Source organism: Dipodomys merriami, unplaced genomic scaffold (genome assembly GCF_024711535.1).
Source record: "Dipodomys merriami isolate MVZ:Mamm:240054 unplaced genomic scaffold, mDipMer1.0.p SCAF_1, whole genome shotgun sequence".
Lineage (NCBI taxonomy): Eukaryota > Metazoa > Chordata > Mammalia > Rodentia > Heteromyidae > Dipodomys > Dipodomys merriami.
The window spans coordinates 52,160,430-52,186,921 of NW_027202270.1; the positions used below are offsets into that span (position 1 = coordinate 52,160,430).

General features: G+C 34.3%; 1 protein-coding gene across 5 annotated transcripts in view; it reads left to right on the top strand.

Annotated features, from left to right (window-relative positions):
- The window catches only part of Kcnh7 (potassium voltage-gated channel subfamily H member 7), a 467,602-nt gene that overhangs the window by 368,517 nt on the left and 72,593 nt on the right, over positions 1 to 26,492 (top strand). For all 5 annotated transcript variants that reach the window (XM_070021893.1, XM_070021895.1, XM_070021899.1 and 2 more), the window contains one exon: positions 24,071 to 24,496. In XM_070021893.1, the coding sequence (XP_069877994.1) occupies positions 24,071 to 24,496 (426 nt within the window). The remainder of the gene's footprint in view (positions 1 to 24,070; positions 24,497 to 26,492) is intronic.

Sequence of the window (26,492 nt, forward strand, 5' to 3'; positions counted from 1 at the left end):
ATTTCTCTATGGCCCCTGTTCAAACCTATTAAAATGTGAGTTCTCAGAAGAAATAATGAGTCTTTCATTTCTGCATCCAGAGGACATAAGTCACTGCCTGGCATATAGTATACTCTTAGTATGTGTTGACTGATTTGGTTAATAGATTATCGGAGATATTTCTGATGCAATTGCTTTCCTTTTTTTCTCCATTCCTTGATCCTGCTCTCATACCTTCTAGAAACCCCAGGCCCTGATTCCATAAAGATGTTTCAACTATTGCTTTGAAGAAATGACTGTTCAAACAAGAGTTGTTTAGATCAAAGAACATGCTTCTTTTCACTTGTACTTCTTAAGAAACAATTTAGATAAAAGTCAGTATTTCACTGACTTCCTGTTATTTTGGTGTTTTGAAGTCTACATCTGGTAATAACTGCATCATTTCTCAAGTATAGCTCCTCAATCAGGGATTTAAAACTCTTCAGAAATTACACTTGCCATCCCTCTTCATAAACAAGCCTCCTTCCAAATCTCTTCTTCCTCTGCCTGCTCTCAAACATGTATACAAATACATAAATACTAAAGACAAACTTGCATATACATGTGCATACATACACCCACACAAACATACACACACACACACACACACACACACACACAAAATTCACATTTACATGATTTGGCAAGCTGCATTGAGGTTCCTATTGATGCTGGTTTAAATTCAAATTTCTCCTCATTGCTTATACTGTAGAGCAAAAAACTGGAAATAAATCTGTAGACAACATTTCTACATCATCCTAAAACATAAAATAAAACTGTGCAAAGGAGTTTTTTGTTTAAACATGTGCCATTGACTACTGCATATCATTGTAGTAATTCCAAAATATGAGCCTAGTTAGCCCTTGACACATAAGTGTATACTTTGCACTAGCTGATAACACAGGCAAATTACATTTATAGTTCAACCACCATTGCCCTCACAACCTGTGGTAAGAGAACCACTGTGAACTCAGTTACATGGTAACTACTTCTGCTGACTGAACAGTTCCCTTCAGTGTGGGATCCTTGAGGCTGAATCATTTTCTATTAGTGTCTTGAGAATTCTGAAAAATAAGACTTCCACTGTCACAGGAAGGAGGTACAATTCATTGAACTCTTAAGAGAAATATTTGGAAATGACTTGCTGGTAGTGGAAATCATCTCTCCCTCCAGAGCAGATGCAAGCAAAACTTGCCCCAAATGAGGCATCTCTTCATTTCTTAGTGATCTTTCTCCCCTAGAATTCTCTGCCACTCCCAATTGTTAGACCTTTAAGAGATCTGCATCCTTGCTCCTCAACCCAGAACACTTCACTTATAGCATCACTATCAAATTAAATTGCTCCAAAATTGACTGGAAATTAGATAAATTTGAGTACTTTTGCTAACTGTTGACTAACAGCTATTACATGGTTTTAAATTGTTTGTGTGTTTATAGGAATGGTAGGAAAATAGTGAAAGCAAAACCCAAAGATCTGTACTTACAAAAAAATGTAATGAGGGAACAAATTAGTTACCAGTTAGGTACCACTAAACAAGATGGTGAATGAACTGTACATGCTCTTAAAGAATAATTCATTCTGAATCTACAGCAAATATAACTGGCATAGAAGGGTGTTTTATTTTCATAATATTCACAAGATGCCCTATTGGGTCCTCTTTTTTGCTATTTACAGAATATAGACAGCATGTCCACATTTGTATCTATATAAATATATTTATATGTACATATGCAGAGAAAGAAACAGAGATATTAGTGACATAGGTGTAAACTTACCTTTAACTCTGACGTAAGAGAGGTAAAGATGTACATGTACTCAATTAAGCAAAATCAGTTAAGACAACCCATGAACGATGTTAAATATAATTTTATGCAACACAGACAGATTAAGTTCTGATTATTTTTACAGGTTGAGTTTAGTTCAAGAAATATATCACCCATTGAAATATTGACACTGGGTTTGAAGAATAATAAATGATAGCTAACCTATCATTTATTAAAACAGAATGTTCTTAGATTCATAGCTACTTAAATATTCACTGAGTAAAAGATGAAAATGGCAAAGAGATTAAATGACTGGGCAATGGGATGCATGTTTACATGATACTCATACTGTATTGTTTTGGTAAATGCCTGATCATAGAGTACAATCAGACCCTGCCAAAATCTTCAACAAGGGAACAATGTTTTACATAAGTCAATATGACTCACTGCATTTGGTAACTATGTTATCAAATGATGGATGGATGGCAAGTTTTACAATAGTACAGTTGAGATAAACACAAGCTCAGGCAGAAATCTTGGTGCCAGTTAATTTGTTCATACAATAGTTGCCTATCTGCTAAGTGTTTGAGAGTTATGCTTATGCTTTTGGAATTAAATTTATAACACAATCAGATCAAATTTTAACTTTTTTAACCAAAAATTTCATTTCACCACCAAGACTGTATTTAAGATCATGAACAAATTAACTGTTATTCACTAACGTAACAATTCTCAGTATGGAAAAATTCAGAAACAATCAGAAACTCAATATCATAGAGCACGAAGGGAATAAGATATCATTTAACTGAACCAACTACTTTATAGTTGAGTTAATTTAATTGCAGACCTTGGTCTGCAAAACAGTTCTATTTAATAATAGGATATACTGTCCAAAACAAAAGGAGAAAGATGAGGCAATGTAATACAATAAATTTCATAAAGTTGAACCCACTTATTGCAATGATTACCTTATATTGTTTCTCTACATTTTTTCAGAAAATATTCTTTTCTGAGATGATAATGATAAAGTCACTTTTTCTAACATTCATCATCGATTAAAGAAAAACTTTGCAACCTTGTAGTATACATCATTGTTTTTCAAATTTTACTGGGTTATGAAATCCTAAATTAAGGAGCCTTACTTTTGGAAGTTGATATACTATAGAGTCCATCAATTGTCTTACCTATGAGAGGTTCTGAGAAATTGAGTATAAGACAAAATTAGTGAAAAAATGTGTGAAATGAGTTATATTAAAGATTTTTTTCATATTTGCCATATAAATATGACAAAAAACTTCAAAGAAAAATGCATCTTTCATTATTCATATGTCTCTGATCATAAATTAGATACATTAATTGTAGCTGTGTTAAAAGAAAAACTAGCATATTTTCTGTAATAGTGAGATGCCAAAGTGATAAGAATGAGGGAATCAAGGAAATTGAGGCATGGATGTAATCATACTATCACACATTGATTAAATGTTATCAAAGGGGTACTACTTGTCATCAGGAGGCATGAACTGGCTTGATTTCCACTTGTTCTTTGAATGCATGGTGCATTTTATTGCAGTTGGGTATTATCAAAAACAGGACTCACCATAGGAGGCATAGAGAGAAGTAAAAAATCTTAGGAATTTTTTCTAAAAATGTCAGAGCTAAAAACATTTTTCATTAGACATGAAGTATAATATCAGCCAAATAGGAATTCAAGGATCATTTGGAATCAAGAGAAATTACCTCCTAGGAAGAAGTTATCACTGATAGTGATTCAGAAAAAAAACAGGAAACTAATGAATCTTTGGTAGAAATTTATGCTTCTACATCAAGCTTTCCAGATAAGCAAGAATGCAATATTTTTTTCATTTATTTCAGATGACTCACACATCTGTTAGTTTAAAGTCACTAAAAAGTTCAAAGTTGATTTTTAATAAACTACATCAAGATTCCTCTGCATGACTTTGAAAGATATTAGCTATTTAAAAGACACTGATTGATAGTTGATTAAGAAAAAAAACTATCTTATTGATATTTCTAGCGAATGCTTAGGTATAATTCTTATTTGAATATTATAGAATCAGTCTCAGATTAATTCAGTGGAATATGTAGGTTGTTTTTTTTCTATTGGAAGAACCAAAAATATATGGTAATGATAATCTAGTGTAATTTTTGAATTTTCTCTTATTGTAAAATTTTGTGCTGTATATTTGAAAAAGTGACGGCTTCCTAACCATTTCATTACAATTACTTATTTTGCTATTTGTAATAGTTTGTAGAAATGACAATTCAGAGTTTTAGTAATCAGGTTTTCCATATAACATTGAGGGAGTTTTTGAAATCTAGAAACAAATTTTTCAAAGAACATTTCATATTACAAACAACATAAAGTAACCAGCCACCTCTCCTTATATAAATTTGAACCCTTGGGTCAAAAGTTGGTCATCCAATAGAAAATATAACAGTGTATGTATTGTTTGAGCAACAATGAATTTGGAGGATACAAGAACAGAAAATAGAATAGACATGGTTAAAGCTATCAAGTAGTATAAACTCTGGAAAACAACTCTACAGCATAAACCTTCCTCAGGAAAGTGAGTTTCTGTTAAACTTTATAATTGGGGAAGAATTGAAAGAGAAAAGGGGAAAGTAATGAGAAATTAAAAGGAAAAGAGGTAGATACAAGATTTAGTATCTGATTTTGTAGAAATAGTCTTCTTTTACTTCTTTTGTTTCTTCTGAGTTGTCTAACTGATATTCTGGTATTTTCTATCCCATGCTTTTTGGGGTTCCTCATGAAGTTTGTCATATCTCCAAAAAGAGTAAGTCCAGGAGGCAATGACAACGTTCCAAGAATTTGTTACTAAAGAAAATGACGATTATATTCTGCAGTCAGAATAAAGTTTTACTGACTCTTAGTCATCAGACATGTTTCAATCAATTTAGATTCATCCACGACAAATAGGACAGATATATCACATTTGCTAAAGGTACTTATTAGCAAAAGTTACTAGAGTCCTCATAAGAAGGATTTTTTGTGGAGATTTATCACAAATGAGAAATTATTTTTCTTAATTTGGCTTATTTGACAAATAATTCTATACATTTATGGAATAAATAGGAATTCTTAATACTTTTATGCCCCTTGTACACTGATTAAATTAGACTTATCAATATATCCATCACAAAGCCAATTTATTGAAAAGCAAAGCTCAGGATTAGGAAGTGGCAGAACTTTTTACCTTGTGAAGATTCAATCTCTGTAAATATAGAAATCTAATTGTGCATTAGGCAAGATGCCATTTTTGGCTTCATTGTGACATTGAATACATTTTCTACTAATACTATCTACCTTTCTTTATGTTCTTTATGTTTCATCTTCTCTTAAATATTTCTTGTACTTATTCTTTTGCATCTATCTCCTATTTGGTACTATAATTGTGTTTTCATCCTAAGACTTCACATACCTGTCAGAGTTCATGCCCTAATCCAGGGTTTTAACTTCCTAAAGTTAATAGAATACTAATAATCAAATAAAAGGAAGAACTATTTCTTGAGAAATAAAGAGCACTTTATCCAAATTCTTTTAGATAGTTTCAGAATACACAAAAGCCCACCTGAAGTAAATGATGATGTGCTACCATGCGCCTGCTTATGAATGTAGGCACTCATCTACTTTCCTCACCATCCTGATCTTCTTAAAGATAGTGTTTCTGATTTCTTTCTTTAATACACATTAATCTTTAATTTGTACATGGTGAAAACATGCTAAATTATGATAACTGAATAAAAGTCTATGTGAGTTAAAATATAATAGAATGTTAGAACATTAGAAGTCATCTGCACTAATCTTATTTTGCTTATATATCATTTCCACAGAATCACTGGAAAATATATTGAAACTTTAAAATGGATAGAACCTCCATAAGTACCCCATAAATTAATTTTAAGTGAATACCATTTCACTACCAAAATATAAGCACTTCACACAGTCTCCAACTCCATTCAGATGTTCCATTCTCTTTATAAGAGGAATTTTACCTAAATGAATATATTGTTGCTCAATTCTAGGATAATTGCTTTTATGAAAACATATCCAATCACTTACTAAAACTGTGTTCTTTCAAAGTGTTTGAAGGCTTTAAAACACGGTTATTAACTTCTTTATACATAGCTCATAGACCAATTCCTTATTACTTAGAGGTCCACAATAACAATTTTTATCTTGCTAGCAAACAAGAAATCAATAGGCCTAAACACATATCTTTGGACATCTTTCTTTTTGCATAGTTCACTTGCTCCAAGAGTGACATTAGGGAGCTAGATTTCCTAGTGACCTTCCTCCAACAAAGCCCTAATAAAGTTTCCAGCTTTGCTCAAAAAAGTGCCAGTAGCTAAAGACCAATCATTCAACTAATAGTCTGCAGAAGATACTTCATATTCAAACCATATTACAACCCATGACTCCACATGGCCGTCCTTCTCAACATAAAACAGGTAGGCTCTTGCAAAGAAGTACATTTATATCATTCTATTCATTCATTATTTTATCATAGTTGGATCCAACTGCATTAAAACTATCTTTAAAGTATTTACACAGATCATTTTTACGAGAAAATAGTTTCTACTTCTTGTGAAAATAGTATGTGCAGCAAATAGCATAGGCATTACTCCCACAGAAAAATGAATTAAGTTCTTACGTGCTATTGGAAAAGAATACAGGCCCTACAGACTTGACAGTAAATTTAGCTAACCTTAGGTTGCATAACTATAAATTTTAATAAGCAATAACTCTACGTTAGCTTTCCCAAAGCTGCCTGACGAAGTCACCATAAACTATGAGCTTCAAGCAACAGATACTTATTCTCCTAAAGTTCTAGAGACTACCTGGGAAATACATTCTGGGCATTCCTTCAGCTTCTGGTATTGCTGGAAATTTTGGTGATTCTTGACTTGCAACTTCTTCCTCGACATGGTGTTCATGTGTTTCTGTCAGCTTCAATGAGATGAGATAATTCCACACAGAATAATTAAACCCCCAAGCAAGAAATAATCCTTTGGGATAGGAGACCCAGCCTTTAGCAAAATAAATTAATTAGCTTTTATCTACGTCTATAAGATTTAATGCCTTCAAGGTATCTGCTTTCCTGTACAGAAACCAAAATGAGATCAGGCAAAGAAGCTTTAGTCCAAAAGAGCCACTTTCCAAGACATGATTATATCTAATTGTAAATGGAGCTGGGAAATGTAGTTCTCAACTATGTAGACACATACTGACAACAATTCTATCCATAGAAAGGAGAACAACACATTTTGGTTCATAGCAGCTTATCTGTAGAATAATCTTTTCTCTCTTAAATTTTCTGTATTGCTATCTGATGGAATTTTTTAGCTGCAAAATTTTGTGGTCTCATGATGTATAGCCCAGGTGCCTAGGAATACTAGTTATGAGTTTTTTCTCCATTTCCACTAATGTATTTATGAGTGCTCTCCCCCTCTCTCTACAGTCTCCTGGCAAATTATGAACATTACAGACCTCCATCTACCACTTTTGCAGGATAGTCTCTAGCTCTGTCTCCAGAGCTCCAGCCTAGAACTTCCAACTTCTTGCTAAACATTACTATTGGCACCAGCCTATTTACCTGAAATTGTCCTAGCCAAACCTTTAACTCCCTCCATCAACTCTAAGCCTGCTCCTCCATCACCTATACTTTATATTTAATTTTTTAAATGTATTTTTGTTTTAAAGGTGAGGTATAGAGGGGTTGCAGTTACATAGGTCAGATAATTTTTGGACAGTGTCATTTCTTCCCTCATTTTCTCCCAATTTTTCACTACTGAACTCCCCTGCCCCACACACATTGTATTGTTAATTTTTAACATAGTGAATATCACTGCTGAATTAGTTCACCCTTTGTCCCACTATTTCAGTGTTTCCATGTCTTCCCCAAACAGATAAAACTTATATACAAGACAAAAAGTACGGAAATCAAATACAGAAAAAAGGGGGGGGGGACAAAAACTAAAATCACAAAAAGCAATATGAAAAACTCATGTTTCCATTTTGGGGGGTTCATTTCAATAAAGATCATTTTATATAATCGCATGCATATAGCTATTGAACCTTTGTGATCCTCCTCTAAGAATATCCTCCTTTGGTCTTGCAACTTGAATGCTTAGAGTCCTGTTGAATTTGTCATGCCCAAGTGTAATTTTTTGTTTTTTACCATATGTTGCATTATTATAAATCTGTGTGGATTTATAGGCACATTCTTATTACTACATATGAGGGAAAACAAGCAACTTATATTTCTTGGAGACTGGCTTAATTCACTTAATATAAATTTTTCCAAGTCTTTCCATTTCCTTATAAATGGGGAAATAGCATGCTTTTATGTATATGTACTGCATTCTCTCAATCAGTTTGTCAACTGAGGAGCATCTAAGTTGATTCCACATCTTGGCTTTGGTAAACAATACTGCAATGAACATAGTTGGGCTGGGAGATTGAGTATGGTGTGGTTTATTGTCAATTGCCCAGGAGTGAAATTGCTGGGTCATAGGGAAGCACTATGTTTAGTCATTTGAGAAAGCACCATACTGCTTTCCATAGTGGTTGAATGAGTTTTCATACTCACCAACAGTGGAGGAGCATTGCCTTTTGGCCATATCCCCACCAGCATGTGTTATTGTTAGATTTCTTGATGATGATCATTTAACTGTGAGGAAATGGAATCTCAGTGTTATTTTGATTTACGTTTCTTTTTTTAAAACTTTTTTTTGAGAAAATACCATACAGAGGGGTTACAATTACATGGGCAAGGTAATGAGTACATTTCTTATCAAGCATTGTTGCCTCCTCCTTTGTTTCCCCTTCCCATCTACCCCTCCCATCCCCCCCCCCACAGCCCAGAGTTGTAAAGTTCATTTTTTGACATAACATGTTGTACATCTTATTGTTGCAATGGGTCCACCTTCCTCTCCATAAATTTTACCAACATCAAATACAGTGGAAATAGGGGTTATACCTTGGGAGAGGGACATACAAAGAAACAAAGAAATGTCTTATAAATAATGTTAGAAACAATAGCAAGAAAGGAAAACCATTTGAGTCCTTATCTTGGGGTTCATTTTGCTTAACATCAACTTATCTGACCTTTTCTGCTTGTCTCAGATATATACTAGTTATTGCAAACAAGGGAAACCATGGGACCTATGTTTCTTTGGGCCTGGCTTACTTCACTTAATAGAATTTTTTCCAAGTCTTTCCATTTCCTAACAAATGGGGCAATGTCATTCTTTCTGGTGGAGGCATAGAATTACATTGTGTATATATATACACCACATTTTGTTGATCCATTCATCTACTGAAGGGTATCTGGGTTGGTTCCATATCTTAGCTATGGTAAATAATGCTGCAATAAACATAGTTGTGCTGGTAGGTTTAGTATGGTCTTGTTTGTGATCACTTGGGTAAATGCCCCAAAGTGAGATTGCTGGGTCATAGGGAAGCTCTATGTGGAGTCTTTTGAGGAAGCACCATACTACTTTCCAAAGTGGTTGAACAAGTTTACACTCCTAACAACAATGCAGTAGGGTTCCCTTCTGTCCACATCCCCTCCCGCATCTGTTGTTATTAGAGTTCTTGATTATAGCCATTCTAACTGGGATGAGGTGGTATCTCAATGTTGTTTTGATTTGCATTTCTTTTATGGCTAGGGAGGTTGAGCATTTCTTCATGTGTCTATTGGCCATCCTTCTTTCCTCTTCAGAGAAGTTTCTCTTTAAGTCTTTAGCCCACTTATTTATTGGGCAGTTGTTTCTTTGAGGATTTGTTGTTGGGGGATTTAATTTTTTGAGTTCCAGGTATACTTCAGATATGAGACCCTTGTCTGTTGTATGAATAGTGAAAATCTTCTCCCAATCGGTGGGCTTTACATTTCTATTATGGACAAGGATATCAAATATTTCTTCATGTGTCCATTGGCCATTCTTTTTTTAAATTTAATTTTATTGTAAAGGTGAGGTACAGAGGGGTTACAGTTAGATATTAAGGTCGTGAGTACATTTCTTGTGGAAATTTTACTCACTCACTCATTTTTCTCCCATTTTCCTCCCTACACACTTCCTCCCAAGTTGTACTGCTAAGCAAAATGAACTCCAAGATATGGAAACAAGTTTTTCTTTCTTACTTGTTGTTTTCATGTAATATGTGATTTCTTTTTTCTTTTTTTTTACCCCTATGGCTTAACCCTTGGTATTGTATTTGATTTTGGCACCCTGTGTATACATTTATCTGAATTAGGGAAGAGAAGGGGAACCTCAAAATGAGGAGATAAAGGATAAAGGGTGAACCAATGCAGTGGTGATACTCACAATACAATATGTTGCAAAGGATCTATTGGGCCTTCTTACTTTAAAGACTTCTCTTTAAGTCTTTATCCCATGTATTAATTGAGTTGTGGTTTTTTTTGAGGATTTTACTTATGGGGTTTAATTATTGAGCTGTAAATATAGTTTAGATATGAGGCCCTTGTCTGTTGCAAAGCTAGTAAATTCATTCTGAGGGTTTTCTTTGCCATGTAATCCCATTTATCCAGTCTTCTTGATTTTTTGAGATTATGGATCTTTACTTAGCAAATTTTGACCTAGGACTAGGAACCCTAGTGTTTCCCCTATCCCATTCTGTAATATTTTCATTGTATCTGGCTTCAGTGTTCTGCATGTATATAGCCAATTCTGCTAGCACCATTTGTTGAAGATGCTGTCTTTCTTCCATCTGATAATTTTGGTTCCCTTATCAAATATTAGGTGGTTTTATGTCTATGAGTTCATGTCTGGGTCTCTGTTCCACCCACTGGTCCTCAGGCTATTCATGTGCCAGTACTAAACTTTTTTTTAAATTACTACAGCTTTGTAAGAGAGTTTGAAGTTTGATATTGATATTCCTCCAGTACTGTTATTCCTGCTAAGGATTGTTTTTGATCTTTGGGGTCTTCTATTATTCCATATGAATTTTTGGATTGCTCCCTGCATATTATTGGAATTGTTGTTGGGATTTTGAGGGGTACTGAATTGAATTTGTAGATAGTTTTGGCCAGTATTGCCATTTTCAAGATTTTAGTCCTCTAATCTACAAACATGGGAGGTTTTTTTCCATTTCCTTAAATTTACTTTAATTTAATTTTTCAGGTTTTTAAAGTTTTCATCTTAGAAGTCCTTCCCATCTTTGGTTAATTCCTAGGTGTTTGTTTTGTTTTTGAGGCTAATACAAAGAGAGTTGATTTCCTGATTTCAGTCTCACTCTTCTCATTGTTGGCATACAGAAAAGTGACTGTGGCTTAATTTTATGCTCTGTTACTTTGTCAAACTTTTGGGTTAGCGCAAGTAACTAGGAAATCTTGTACTATATTGAAGAGGAGTGGAGGGAGTGGACTTCCTTGTCTCATTCCTGATTTTAAAGGGAATAGTTTTAGTAGTGATCATTCTCTTTCAATTTAATTGAAGAGTTTGAGATATATGGGAGTAAGTTCTCCTCTGAAGGCCTTACAGAAATTGGTTGCTAATCCATCTGGTCCTGAGCTTTTCTTGGATGGAAGTCTTTTATTGCCATTTCAATTTCATTTCTTGCTAGGATTTAAATGCTCTTGGTGTAGTTTGGGGTGTATCGATATGCTGTAAGAATTCTTCCATTTCTTCCAGATTCTCCAATTTGTTAACATAAAGATTTGCAGAGTATCTCCTTATACTGTTCTGAATCTTATTTCCTTCTTTCATATTTTCATCTTCAACTCTAATTTTATTTGAGTGTGTTCTTTTCTTTTTTAATCAGGTTTGCTTAGAGTCTGTCAATTCTATTAATTTTTTCAAAGAAATATATGTTTGGTTGATTCTATGTTTTTTAGTCTAATTTATTTATTTATTTTGCTTTAATGTCTAAATGTTTTATTTCCAGTTTTTAAAAATTTTTATTGTAAAGGTAATGTACAGTGGAGTTTGAGTTACATAAATAAAGTAATGAATGCATTTCTTTTTGAACAGTATTACCCCCCATTCAGTTTCTCCCACTTTGCTTCCAAACTCTGCCCTCCACCAAGATGTAAAGTTTATTTCCAACATAATGTCTCATGACTGTCATTGTTGCATTGGTTCACCCTTTGTCACACACTGATTCTGTGATTTCCCTTCAGTTTCCCAAATCAGATAAACATATAAAAGACACTGGACACAGGAATCAAAAACAATGTCAACAGGGAATGCATCAAATTGGGGACAAAGAGAAAAAAAAAGAAATAACTGCAAATGGTGCACTAAAAAATCTTTTCTCCATTTTTTGGAGTTCATTTTGATAAGTATGTGCATATAGTCATATGCACATAGGTATTGAGACATTGTGATCCTTTGCTAGTACTATCCTAGAAATATTCTGGTTATTACAAGTGAGGGAAACCACATAGCCTGTGTTTCTTTGAGTCTGGATTACTTCCCTTAATATAATTTTTCCAAGTCCTTTCATTTCCCTACAAATGAGGCAATGTCATTCCTTTTCTGATTTAATTATACTTATTTGTTTCCATCTGATTTAATTGTGATTATGTGTTTCCATCTACTGGTTTGGAGTTTGGCTTGTTCCTGTCTTTCAGGTACTCAAGGTACAACATTAAAATGTTGATTTGAGATTTTTCCAATTTGTTGATGTGTACACTCAGAGCTATAAATTTGCCTCTGAGTACTGTCTTGGATGTGTCTCAGAGGAGCTGATATTTTGTGTGTTCATTTTTTTTAATCCACAAATGTTTGAAATTCCATTACGATCACTTTGAAGATCCCTGGTCATTCAACAATGTGTTGTTCATTCTTCATGAGCCAGAGGATTTTTGTGATGGCTTTCAGTGTTGACCTCTAATTTTATTCCATTATGGTCTGACAAGATGCAGGGAATGATTTCAATTTTTCTGAGTTTGTACCAGTTTGCTTTGTGATCTAAAATATGATCTATTTTGAAAAATGTTCCATGAGCTGCTTAGCAGAATGTATATTATGATGCTGCTGGGTGAAATATTCTGTAGATGTCTGTTAAGTCTAGTTGGTCAATGTAGTTATTTTGGTCTGAGGTTTCTCTGTTGAGTTTTTGCTGGGACAATCTGTCCAGAGGTGAAAATTATGTGTAGAAGTCACCAATAATCAATGTGTTTGTTGTATGTGTGATTGTAGGTTAAGTAATATTTGATGAAATTGGACACTGCAGCATTTGGTGTATAAATGTTTAGAATTGTTATATCCTCCTGTAGTAGATTGTTTTATTAGTATGCAATATCCTTTTTTGTCTCCTCACTAATTATAATTTGAAGCCTATTTTATCTGATATTAGTATTGCTACTCTGGTCTATTTGGGAGGGGGCATATTCTTAAAAGATTTTGTTCCAGTCTTTCACTTTCTTTCTTTTTTTTTTTTTGAGGGGGGAGGGGGTGTCTAGGTGTGGGGCTTGAACTCTGGGCTTGGGTGCTGTCCCTCAGCTCTTCAGCTCAAGGCTAGCACTAAACCACTTGAGTCACAGCACCACTTCCACCTTTTTTTCTGCTTATGTGGTGCTGAGGAATTGAACCCAGGGCCTCATGCATGAAAAGCAAGCACGCTACCACTGAGCCACCTTCCCAGCCCCAGTCTTTCACTTTCAGAATGTTATTTTTGTTTTTAAGTTGTGTCTTTTGAAGACAGAAGATGGATGGGTCTTTCATTTTGATCCAACAAGTCAATCTATGTCATTTAATTGTAGAATTAAGTCCACTAATATTGAAAGTTAGATCTGAGAAGTGTTTGGTAATTCCTGACATCAGGAATTTTTACAGTCTTTGCCTTATCTTTGCTTACTATATTTTTATCCGGTTCTTTGGTAAGGGGCCTTTTCTCTCCCACTATTGTGTTCTTATTGGTTTTCTATACGTAGGTCATTTTTAAGTATGTTCTGTAGTACTGCTTTGGTGGAGAAAAATTGTTTTAATTTTTCCTTTTTATGCAGTTTTTACTTGCCCCTCAGTTATGAAGGAGAGTTTTTCTGGGTACAGTATTCTTGGTTTGTAGATGTTTGCCTTTAAGATGTGACATACAGCATTCCAGGATCTCCTAGATTTCATGGTCTTAGCTGAGAAATCTATAGTTATTCTGATTAATTTTGCTTCATAAGTGATTAATATTTTCTCTCTGACAGTTTTAAGGATCCTTTCCTTGGTCTCTATTGATCCTGTATAGATTACAATGTATAGATGGGATGCTCTTTTCTGGTCTGGTTTTTTTTTGGAGTTCAAAAGACTATTTGTATCTGTGTGGGCTTATCATTTTGGATGTTCAGAAAGTTCTCTGATAGAATTCTGTTTAATATGTATCCTAACCCTTTACTTGCTATTCTTCTCCTTCCTGAAAACCTATCAGTCTTAAATTAGCTCTTCTGTTGAAGCCTGAAGTTCTTTCAAGCTCATTTCTTTTTTTTCTCTTTTTTATTGTCAAGGTGATATACAGAATGGTTATAGTTACATAAATAAAGTACAAGTACATTTCATGTCAAACTTGTTACCCCTTCCCTCATGTTTCTCCTACTTTCCCTCTCTCCAACCCCCCACCCCAAGTTGTACAAAATATCACTGTTGCATTGGTTCTCCCCTTGTCCTTTGTCTCACCATTCTATTTTTCTCCTTCCCTTCCCTAATTCAGATAAACGTATATACAATACCAGGGTACCAAAATCAAATACCATAGGAGGAAGAGCAAACAAAAGAAACAAGAAATCACATAGTACACTAAAAACAACAACAAAGAAAAACCTCTTGTGTCCATGTCTTGGAGTTGATTTTGCTTAACATCATCTTATATGGTAATATGTACACAAGCTCATTTCTTGTTTCTTGGATTTGTTCTTTATAATTTCATCATCTTTCTGTATAATAAGTAAGCCATCCTTGATTCCTGAGACTCTGTTTTCTAAGTCATCTATTCTTCTGTCAAGACTTTAAACTTTGTTTTTTATTTCTCTTTTTCAATTTAATCATTTTTGATGGTTTCTATCTCTTCATTGAAGCTTTCCTTAGGTCTTGCATGGACTTCTTTACTTCCTTGATTTATCTGTCTCTCTCACATTCTTTAGCTGGTATCCTTATCCTTCTCTTGGAATTCATTTAGCTTCCTGTTTGTTAACTCCATGAGTTTCTCTAATAATCGGGTAATCTGACCACTCTCATGAATTGTTGTGAAGACTTATATCTCTTCATTAAACATATTTATCAGCAGTGTTTTACAAGCATATTGAAAACTATCTTCTAGATTATTCATTGTCTGCTGTGTAGTGTGGTTATTTCCTGTGGGAGTTGAGCTTGACTTGTCATTGTGTGTATGTGTTTCTATGTTTTGTTCTGCCTTTTTGAAAACAAAACAACAAACAAACATCTCTTAGGTTGCTCCTTCAGAATCTGTACCTAAAAATCAACAGCAACGACAACAACAACAACAACACATCTATGTGCTCTGTGTTCTTTTCCTCAAATTCTGTTTGTTCCTAAGTTATATAAATTTTCAAATAAAGATAAAGGAGACAGAGAAAAGAATGAAGAAAGAGAAAGCATGGAAATAAGCATAAATTAGAAGAACTTTGGTGTCAGATTCAAGGCCTGACCACAATCCACTCAGCAGTCTGATATCTGAGCAGTGAGGCCAAAGTGCAGGTAGACTTCTATCTTACCACAGACATCCCTGGAAGTGAAGAAGTTTACATATTTGAAAGAAAAGAATCTATACTAGAAATTTACAAATACTTATAATAATTGATAAAAAATATGTGCTTAAGATGTTATACAAACTACTTCTCATATTTTGAGTCATATATCTCTTTAAAAAACAGCTGTTTTCACATTAACATATAGAATACACCAAAGGCTAAACATGACACTTAGTGAAAGTTAAATCTAAGTGATTCTGTTGTTCACATAATCATGCAAATATTCACACACAATCCAATGTACATACGCCCAAATGTCTGTTTTAATCTGTTCGAAAATTATATCTTGAAAGGCTACAATAATTCTATTGCCTAATTTTAGCATTTTATTTAAGTATAAAAAGCTCCTTTGTGTCAGTTCTGATTGATTCTGTGATTATTTTCCATCTTTTAATTTGAATATCTGGGTAGTCATCAGTTGGAATGCTTGTTTCCATGATAATTACTCAGGTTTGGCTCTGCTTCTCAAGTCAGACACTGCAAAGCCGGGGGAGTTTAAATCTTTCCTAATGCTATATAATCTATCTGATTCAGTTTGTTACTGAGTACTCTTCCTGATAGATAAAAATACAGCTAGCCTATTAGTTAAGTGCAAGTCCCAAGTAAAAGATAAATAACAGACAAACAGGCCCTACCAACACCTCAGCATGGCGTTTAAGAGCTGCCAAAAGTACTGTATAATCTCTTGGAAGGCTTAATCGTTCCCTATTGCACTTTTCAAAGGAGAAGGGTAGTTATTAATCCTGCTGTTCACACAAAATTTTAACCGTAGATCTTCATTGAATAAATAGTGTTGTTTCACATAAGATTTTGGTTTTATATAACAACTATCAGAGGTTAGACAAATATCAATGTGCTAACAAGAGGAAAATTGTATTTGGTAAAGAAAATCATATTTTAGTCTGTATAAACTGTACATTTAATTGGTAGTTTGAGAAAAGAGAAAAGAGAAATATCTTTCTGGAAACCACAGAATTTCCATTTTTATCCAGTGAGGGTTTATATCCTTTTTTCCTTTCTCTCTAAAAAAGAAATTCTTATAATAGTTCAATTAATTTTGTTTTATCTTTCAAAGTATGTTATTTCTCAAATGTCTGGAAATAGTTGGCTCTCTTAAGGAAATACAGTACACTGAGTAGCAAATTTCTGTTTTTTTTCCACTTAGTTATTCACCTCTTAGAATTATATTCACACTTATAAAACAAATATTTACTCACCTAATATTTCATTTTTGAAAACAGTGGTTCCAGATCACTTTAATGATGGATTTCAGGTTAGTTTTTACTTAAAGTTTATACACTTATATCCAACTATACAATTATACCCAACTAATCTTGTTTTGTTGTGTTTTAATTTCATTCTTCAGAAAGGCTCTCTTAACATTGCCAAAAAGACATAATTTAATGTTATAAAGTATTTTTTGTTTAGACTGAAAATAAAACAATTAAAACAATGTTTAAAAAATCTAGATAAATAGTTCCCCCTCCTTTTTCTGTTTTGATGCTAGTCTTTAGGTTTGAGCTCAGGTCTTGGGCACTGTCTTTGATCTTTTGTGTTCAAAGTTAGTTCACTACCACTTGAGCTACAGCTATATCTCTGGCTTTCTTTCTCTCTCTCTCTTTCTTTCTTTCTTTCTCTCTCTCTCTCTCTTTCTTTCTTTCTCTCTCCCTTTCTTTCTTTCTTTCTCTCTTTCTCTCTTTCTTTCTTCCTTCCTTCCTTTCTTTCTTTCTTTCTTTCTCTCTCTCTTCCTTCCTTCCTTCCTTCCTTCCTTCCTTCCTTCCTTCCTTTCTTTTTTTCTTTCTTTCTCTCTTTCTTTCTTTCTTTCTTTCTTTCTTTCTTTCTTTCTTTCTTTCTTTCTTTCTTTCTTTTTTTCTTTCTGTTTTGGTGGTAAATTGGAGATAAGAAGAGTCTCATAGACTGTCCTGCTTGGGCTGGCTTTGAACTTTGATTCTTAGATCTCAGCCTGAGGAGTAGCTATGATTATAGGAATGATCAACAGGTGCCCAAACTTGCTTGCCATTTTTAAGCAAAAACAAACAAACAACAAAAAAGAACAGAAGGAAATTTTGATAAAAGACCAATTCCTTTTTGGAAAGAAAGCCTAAAAAAGTATAATCTAAATATCTATAAAAATGAGAATAAATATCATAAATATCAAATGTACTTCTGTGAGAAAAGTGCAAAAGCATAATTCTTAGATATTCAATTCAAAAAGGATCCTAAAAGTTAGAAGTATTACAATAAGAGACTTAACCTGATGAACCTCTGCAATGTAGTTATGTATTACTCTAATATGATGTAATGTAGCTAACGAATCTTACAGAAAAGACAATCTCCATTAACATTTCCAACTGTGTCCTTTTTTTTCCCCATTACTTGGGAATGAATTCACAGCCTTGCACATGCTAGAAAAACACTCTACCTATGGACACAGGCCAAATACCTATTTATTTATTTATTGTGCCAATCATGGAGCCTCAGTTCAGGGCCTAGGCAATGTCTCTGAGCTTTTTTTCTCAAGACTATTGCTCTATCATTGAGCAACCACTCCACTTCTGGCTTTTTGGTGCTTAACTTGAAATAAGAGTCTCATAGGCTTTCCTGTCTGAGCTGGCTTCAAATTGGAATCCTCAGCACCCTGTTGAATAGCTAGGATTAGGCATGAGCCACTGCTACCTGACTAATTTTGTTTTATTATGTTTTAATTTTGTTATTGAGAAAGGTTCTCAACACTGCTTTGCCCATTTGGCTTCCCACTGAAGCCTCTTTTGCCTCTACATTTTGAGTAGATAGCAACTGCAGGTGTGAGTTCAACATGCCCACTACCAGATATCTTCTGAAAGACAATTTGTCCCAGCCAACAATTTGATGGAAATTTAAGAACAAAGAGTTCAAGACTGGTAAAAGTAAATATTGGGCACAATCTATGTTTGTAAAAGCAGATATACACAATATGAACTAAATTTTGCTGTGTAAACAGAAGTGCACATCTGCTTAATATGAAATTGAGTAGGTCTATAGGCACAACTCAAATGGCAGAGTAATTTTCGAAGTAGCATGAGACACTGTGTTCCATCCCAAACATGGAGGGGACACAAACAATGGTAAGAAACGAACCTTCATGATGTTAGGAAACAGGAGTATGTTTTTGTTTTGTCAATCAAGAAATTTAATTCTCAAATATATTAGACAATTCTGTGTGAAGGGGCATTATCTAACTTTGCCTCAACTTAATTTCTAATCTGTAAAGTAATTAAAAATAAAAATTTCTCTAGCAAGTCCTCAAATTTGGATTCTGTTTAATATAACAAATAGGTAAATGAAATAACACCTTACTATTACCATATCCAATCAATGTTCAATTTTTCAGGTTGGTTTATAAATATTTTTATAATAGTTAACTTATCTGAGTTAAAATGAAAAAGCCAGTACTCTACATAAAAATGAAAGTCCTTTATATGAATGTAAACATTTCCCATTTTATCCCTCTATTTTGCAAAAGTTATATGATGTTCTACTATATCTCTTTATTGGCAGGTAGTCTGGGCAAGGACAAAAAAGTTGAGATGCAGAAAGATGGAAGAATTCACAGAAAAAATCATATACGGAATTTAAATTTAGGTCTTCACATTTATGAAGTGTGATTGAAGCTTCAGAGCTTTATACAATAATGGCTGAGCCTAATAAGACTAGTTACTATTAGACGCATAAAGAAAATTGGTTCTCAAGTCTTGTTTCTTTTTTTCTTTTTTTTTTGGGGGGGGGGGTCCAGTTGTGGGGCCTGATCTCTGGGCCTGGGCGCTGTCCCTCAGCTCTTCAGCTCAAGGCTAGCACTCTACCACTTGTGCCACAGCGCCACTTCCCGCTTTTTTCTTTTTGCTTATGTGGTGCTGAGGGATCAAACCCAGGGCCTCATGCATGCAAGGCAAGAACTCTACCACTGAGCTACCTTCCCAGCCCAAGTCTTCTTTCTTGTATCATAAGAAGCATTTATTTCTCAAATATCTCCTGTCTTCTCTACTCTGCTGTGTTGATGTCTAGTATAGCTTTTTCTATAATTCTGAGCTCCTGATGTCAATGAAATGAGGGAGAAAATGGGGGAAGGAATAATTCTGATTGAGAAAAGATTTCTAAATATTTCACTCTGTAGTGAAATAATTTTGAAGCTCAAAAGAAAATATTTAATTGAGATAGCTCTAGTCTCTTTTATTTATTTCTTTTAATTGTCAGGCTCATCTGTCCACAAGCAAACATGACAACTTAACCTCCCCACCTAGTAACAATCAATAAATCTCAAACTGATATCCACAGAAGGGAATATTCTTAAAAAGTAATGGGGTTTCTTTGAAACCCTAAAATATTCCTCTCAGTGAAAAATAATTACAATAATTTTCTGAATCATTAAAATAATTATTTATAACAGTGTACTGTCACCCAGATAATTTTAATACCTGAGATTAATTACTTTTGGATTTATAAGTAAATGCATATAATGTTAAAGCATCTTCTGTAGATAGGAATTGTTTAAATTATTTGACCAGAAAAATCACATGATGATTGAGTGGTCATATATAGTAGGCATAGACAAGCTGAAGTCAAAAGAACCTGTACTATAACATTTGGAACCATACTAATTACTAGCTGACCACTGTACATTACAAACTACAATAGTCCTGTATACTGGAATATAACAAATAAATTACTTATCTAAACTTATCTACAGAGATAATTTGATTAGGTAACCACTTGATGTAGAATTCAGTAATGCTCTCAAGCTAAACAAAACCTCATAGAGTTACCAAGTAATGCCATTTAAATTGGTTTTTCTAAGCCTAGTAGGAGCAGAGTTTGTCTTAAGGATAAAGTTAGATTATGCTAACATACCAATTAAATCTTTGAAGTGGTAATATTATTTTGACAATATGTTTTTTTAAAAAGGCATTGAGCTTAGAAATGAAAAATGTATTTACCTATTATATTAAATCATACAAAGACTTAAGTTCAATGGGTCTTGATGTAGAGAATTTTCAAATGGTGAATCAATGAACAATTATAGCTTAAGTTCATTGGTTTAGTGAAATATCTTACAATTATTACATTTTCATTTTCATCATTATATTCATATCTTATAGCTGTCTTAATAAAATACCAAAAAGTGCATATCTTAAAAATAATTAAAATTTATTTTCTCACCATTTGGGTATCTAGTAGTCCAGAATCAAACTACTGGTAAGATTGGCATCTTCTAGAACTTCTGGTGGAAAAATCTATCTAGTTTTCTTTTTGATTCTAATGGCTACTGGCAATGTAGCCTATCTTAGCTCAAAACTGTACCCTCCTCATTGTCATATGATATTTTCCTTGTGTGTCTTTATGTCTGTGTCCAAATCTCTCTTTCTCTTCTTCTAAGGACATTCATTCAAACCTCTATGGCTGCATCTAAAGTTGATTATATCAACCAAGGTATTAAAAAGTTGTATTTGTAATTACTAGGAATCAGAAGTACTGCATATAATTTGGAGACATACCATTTAGCCCATAATAGTCATATTATGAAGTATAAGTAAACAGAATTTCAAGTTTATTTTATTTTTGAACATTTCAAATAAATCTAAACAAAGTTGGTTCCAAAATAATTGTAGTCCTCTTTAAAAGAGAACTAAGTGTGAGAAATTTTGACCTAAGTCTCAGAGACTGAGGTCTTAATCATGAAACATTAGATTTGGACAGAATGGCTCCACCGGTATCCCCTGCCACTTTTCCACTACATTTTATCCTCAGTAAATTTGCTTACAACTCTTCAACACATAAGTTATTATATTGGGCTTCTTTAATTTTATTGATTATATTCCCCTCCTTGTACAATGTTCTTCCTTTTCTGACCTCTTTATCCCCAAAGAGCATGAACTTCTAATCTGTCCCCTGTCTTCCAGAAAGATCTCCCAACCCTCCAATCAGCACCAGAGCCAGCCATTGAATGAAGCTAACCTCAATAATGCTCCCATTCTCCTGCAATCTGTCTCCCAACAGACCATAAATTCCACACTGTCAGCAACAGTCTTCTCTATTTTGCAAATTCCAGCTCTTGGCACAGTGGGCATCTAAATGTTAAATGCAAAGAGTTTCAGCTATACTTTACTTTTCAAAAGAGGTTCTGATATGACACATGCATTATTACTTTTACTTGTAACACTCAGCATTCACATTTCCCATGTGAAAGGTTGGTTTCAGAAGCATGACACTTGAGTATAAAAAATCACTTTTTTAAAATGACCCTTGTATTGTTCTCTTTGTATAACCACATATACCTTCCATGAGATAAATTTGTAAATTTAGAGATTTACAAAGACATAAGTAGCTCAAAAATCTTACTCTTGTTTTGCTAGAGTAATTTGTTTACACAAAGAACTCTAATGGGAAATTGCCTGGAATCATAGAAAAAGGTCTGTATTTTTTTTAGATTATTTTTGAAAGCCAAAATGAAGTTTGGGGTTTTACTTCTCACAAACTGAATAACACCTAAGTTTTGAAGAAAGGGACATTACATGAAATAATGATACTTTCATAGATGTTGCCATCTTATAGACAAAAATGTCATGCACTGGTTTGCTAAACTCATCACAGTGGTGCAATTTATCAAATGATAGATAAGCCAAATGTTTGTCATATTGGGGTTTTGGAAGTTATGTTCTAACATATTTATATATCTTGGAATCTTACAATTTTTAATATTTCCTAATGATAAAATTGCTTTTTCACACATATTTTTTCCTAATACTTAGTTCTTCATTTCTCCTAATGGTTTGTTTACTCTGAAAATTTGTTGGTTTGGATTTATTCTGGGTCCACTAAATTACCAGTTTTGTTATTAGCTGTTATCTGAGAGAATTTTGCATACTTCAGATGAATTCCTATGTTTTAGTTAAGTGCTACATGACATATCATCTGGCACAAGATTTTCAGTCCTTTCACAATAGAAATGGTACCTTCCTAAATGGGGAAACGAGACATGTGATATGACAATAAAGATAAGCTTTAAAAGTATAAAGTTTCCTGGATAGTACATTGGTACAGTCAAGATAAAAGTAATATGGATAGAATTACCAAAATTACACAGAATACTCTCTCTAATGGGAGATTACCTGAACTCTGTGCTACAATGCCAATAATGATATATTTGCTGTTTAGAAGCATCTAGTTTAAGGTATGAGTAGTGTAAGATTATATCTCACATTTCTCTCTAAAAGGAATTTCTTTACTGCCCATAGTACATAGAAAGTCATTTGACTTTCATGTTTTGAAATTTGGTATAACATCAAAAAAGCATGGATTTTTTCCTTACTAGGGATACAATTAAATTTATGTCTTGTATTTTCATATAAACCAAAACTCTAAAAGTTGAATTAATATATTTTAAGTAATGGCTTATTAGGTACAATGAATCTGAAGAGTTTACAAGCTGTTTGGTGGCTACAAATCTTGTTTCAACACTTCCAAATAAATATTCTAAATGTGTCTTGCAGAATTTTCCCCTCACGATTCTACTTCTCACAGAAACATTTGAAGGAAAATATATTTGTCCAGAGGGAAAAGTGAAAAGAGAAATTACATTGCCCAAGAAGCATTTTACTCATAAAAATGGCTTATAGAATTTTAACCCTTTGTACAACTCCTTAATAATACCAATTTTAAAAGTATATTTGTCCAGAATATACTGTCATCATATAGGAAAGATGTGTTTTCTTTAATCACATTTTCTATTTTCCCGTAATGTTAAAAGTAAATTCCAATGGAAAAATTCTGCTTAGAGAATTAAAAACTTTAATTTGTGAAGATTTAGCTATTAAATTTGAGTAAATGGATATGATCATGAAATAAAATAGATGTCTTTCCATAATAGTCAATCCTGTCTTAGATTTGAGAACTCAATAACCAAGCAGTTACTTGTATATAAATGCTGAAATGTTGGTGTTACACTTTTCTTTCCTTCCTTCCTTCCTTCCTTCCTTCCTCCCTCCCTCCCTTCCTTCCTCCCTTCCTCCCTTCTTTCCTCCCTTCCTCCTCCCTCCCTTCCTCCCTTCTTTCCTCCCTTCCTCCCTCCCTCCTTCTCTCTCTCTCTCTCTCTCTCTCTCTCTCTCTCTCTCTCTCTCTCTCTCTCTCTCTCTCTCTCTCTCTCTCTCTCTCTCTCTCTCTCTCTCTCTCTCTCTCTCTCTCCTTCTCTCTTTCTTTTTTTTTTGGTCAGTCCTGGGGCTTGAACTCAGGGCCTGGCTTCTGTCCCTGAGCTTTTGTGTGCAAATTTAGTGCTCTACCAACTTAATCCTCAGCTTTACTTCCAGTTTTCTGGTGCTTAATTGGAGATGAGTCTCACAGACTTTCCATGATCCTCAGATTTCAGCATCCTCCTGAGTAGCTTGTATTATAGACATGAGACACCAGCACCTGATACTATTTTCTAAAAACAATTCATAGATTGACAGACTAATTAATGACATTGGTAATTCATATATGCTTTTCTTTTCTACACTCAGGTTCTTTCTCTGGGAGCAGATGTCCTGCCAGAATACAAACTGCAGACACCACGCATCAACAAGTTTACAATATTGCATTACAGCCCCTTCAAGGCAGTCTGGGATTGGCTTATTCTGCTCTTGGTCATATACACTGCTATATTCACTCCCTACTCTGCAGCCTTTCTCCTCAATGACAGAGAAGAACAGAAAAGACGAGAATGTGGCTACTCTTGTAGCCCCTTGAATGTAGTAGACTTGATTGTGGATATTATGTTTATCATAGATATTCTAATAAACTTCAGAACAACGTATGTAAATCAGAATGAAGAAGTGGTAAGTGATCCTGCCAAAATAGCAATACACTACTTCAAAGGCTGGTTCCTGATTGACATGGTTGCAGCCATTCCTTTTGACTTGCTGATTTTTGGATCAGGTTCTGATGAGGTAAGAGTTGCTTATCTTATTTTCGGATTGATTACAGTTTTATTTATTTATTTATTTATTTATTTATTTATTTAAATGCCTATCAATAATAATAAGAAGAAGAACAACAACAACAGTTGTTTTATAGATTTACTATGTCTTACAGATAAAATTCGTTTTTACTTGGAAATGCTAGAAAATGAAATGGAAACATTTTATCCACTGAAAATAATCTAAGCTCTATCCATATTTGCTGAGAAATGCAAAACTTTATATATCTCTGAACTAACCAAACTGAAATAATTGGTACATATTCTTCAGTGTATTTTTAGTATGTAAAACCTTCTCGGTGTTAAATGTGCAGTTAACCCATAAAATGGTTTCTCCTTTTTTCTCACAATTGGTATTTGAGGCTGAACAGATTTATTGTTTATTTAAATTGTGCAGAAGAGGGCTGTCTATGAAATATTTTGTTTATATTCCAGATATTTCTCTTAAATATCAGCCAGTTTGGTAAATATTTATTATATGTTCCCAATACCTTATAAAGTTGAAAATCATTAGAAAATAAGAAGTGTGTATATACTAATTACACTTTCTGTGTCTGTAAGTATAATCGGCTACTTAAAAGTGTCTGGTCAAAATAAAGATAAATTACAAGTCCCTTCCATTTAATCATCACAAAATGTACTGTGTTTCTTGAAGTATGTAATGGGAAGATTTATAGAATATGTGAAGTACCTGGTGTGTTTGTGTGTGTGTGTGTGTGTGTGTGTGTGTGTGTGTGTGTCTGTACATGCACATGCATGTACACATGGTAGTCCTGGTCTTGAACTCAGAGGCTGGGTGCTGTTCCTGAGCTTCTTTGCTTAAGACAGTAACTCTGACTTGAGCCACAGCTCTACTTTCACGTTTTTTGGTGGTTAATTGGAGATGAGAGTATTATGAACATTTTGGTCTGAGCTGGCTTTGAACCATGATCTTTCGGTCTCGGTCTCCTGAATACCTAAGATTCCAGGTGTGAGCCAACAGTGCCTGGCACTTATTTGATATTTTAAGGCATTAGGTTGAAAAGGACAAAATCAATGTACAGCATTTAAAATAATTCATTGTCATATTCTGACTAAGAACCACCCCCCATCTTCTTTGATTTATTTTTTTCTTTTCTTTTTTAAAAAAATTATATACTTGGGGCAGGGAAGATTAGTGGTAGACTGCTTGCTTTGCATGCATGAGCCCCTGGGCTTGATTCCTCAGCACCACATAAGCAGAAAAAGCCACAAGTGGTGCTGTGGCTCAAGTGGTAGGGCACTAGCCTTGAGCTGAAGAGCTGAGGGACAGCGCTCAAACCCACAGTTCAGGGCCCACGACTGGCAAAAATAAAATAATATATATATATATATATTTGTTCATTTTATTTTCAAGGTGATAGGATTACAGTTACATAGGGTTAGAGTTACATAAGTAAGGTAGTGAATACATTTCTTGTCAAACTTGTTACCCCTCCCTCATTTTTCTCCCAATTTACCCTAACCCTCCATCCCCTAGCTGGGGCTTGAACTCAGGGCCTGGGCACTGTCTCTCCTTGATCCTCTTTGTACTCAATGCTAGGCTCTCCACTTGAGCCACAGCACCACTTCTGGATTTTTTTTTTTTTTGCCAGTCGTGGGACTTGAACTCTGGGCCTGGGCGCTGTCCCTCAGCTCTTCAGCTCAAGGCGAGCGCTCTACCACTTGAGCTACAGCGCCACTTCCGGTTTTCTGGTGGTTTATTGGAGATAGGAGTCTCACGGTCTCGGTCTCTCCTGCCCGGGCTGGCTTTGAACCGCGATCCTCAGATCTCAGCCTCTTGAGTAGCTAGGATTACAGGCGTGAGCCACCAACGCCCGGCTCACTTCTGGATTTTTTAAGTAGCTGATTGGGGGTAAAAGTCTCATGGAGATTTTTCTGCCTCTCGGCCGCCTAAGTAGTTAGGAATGCAGAGGTCAGCCACCAGCACCTGCCTTTTTTTTTTTTTT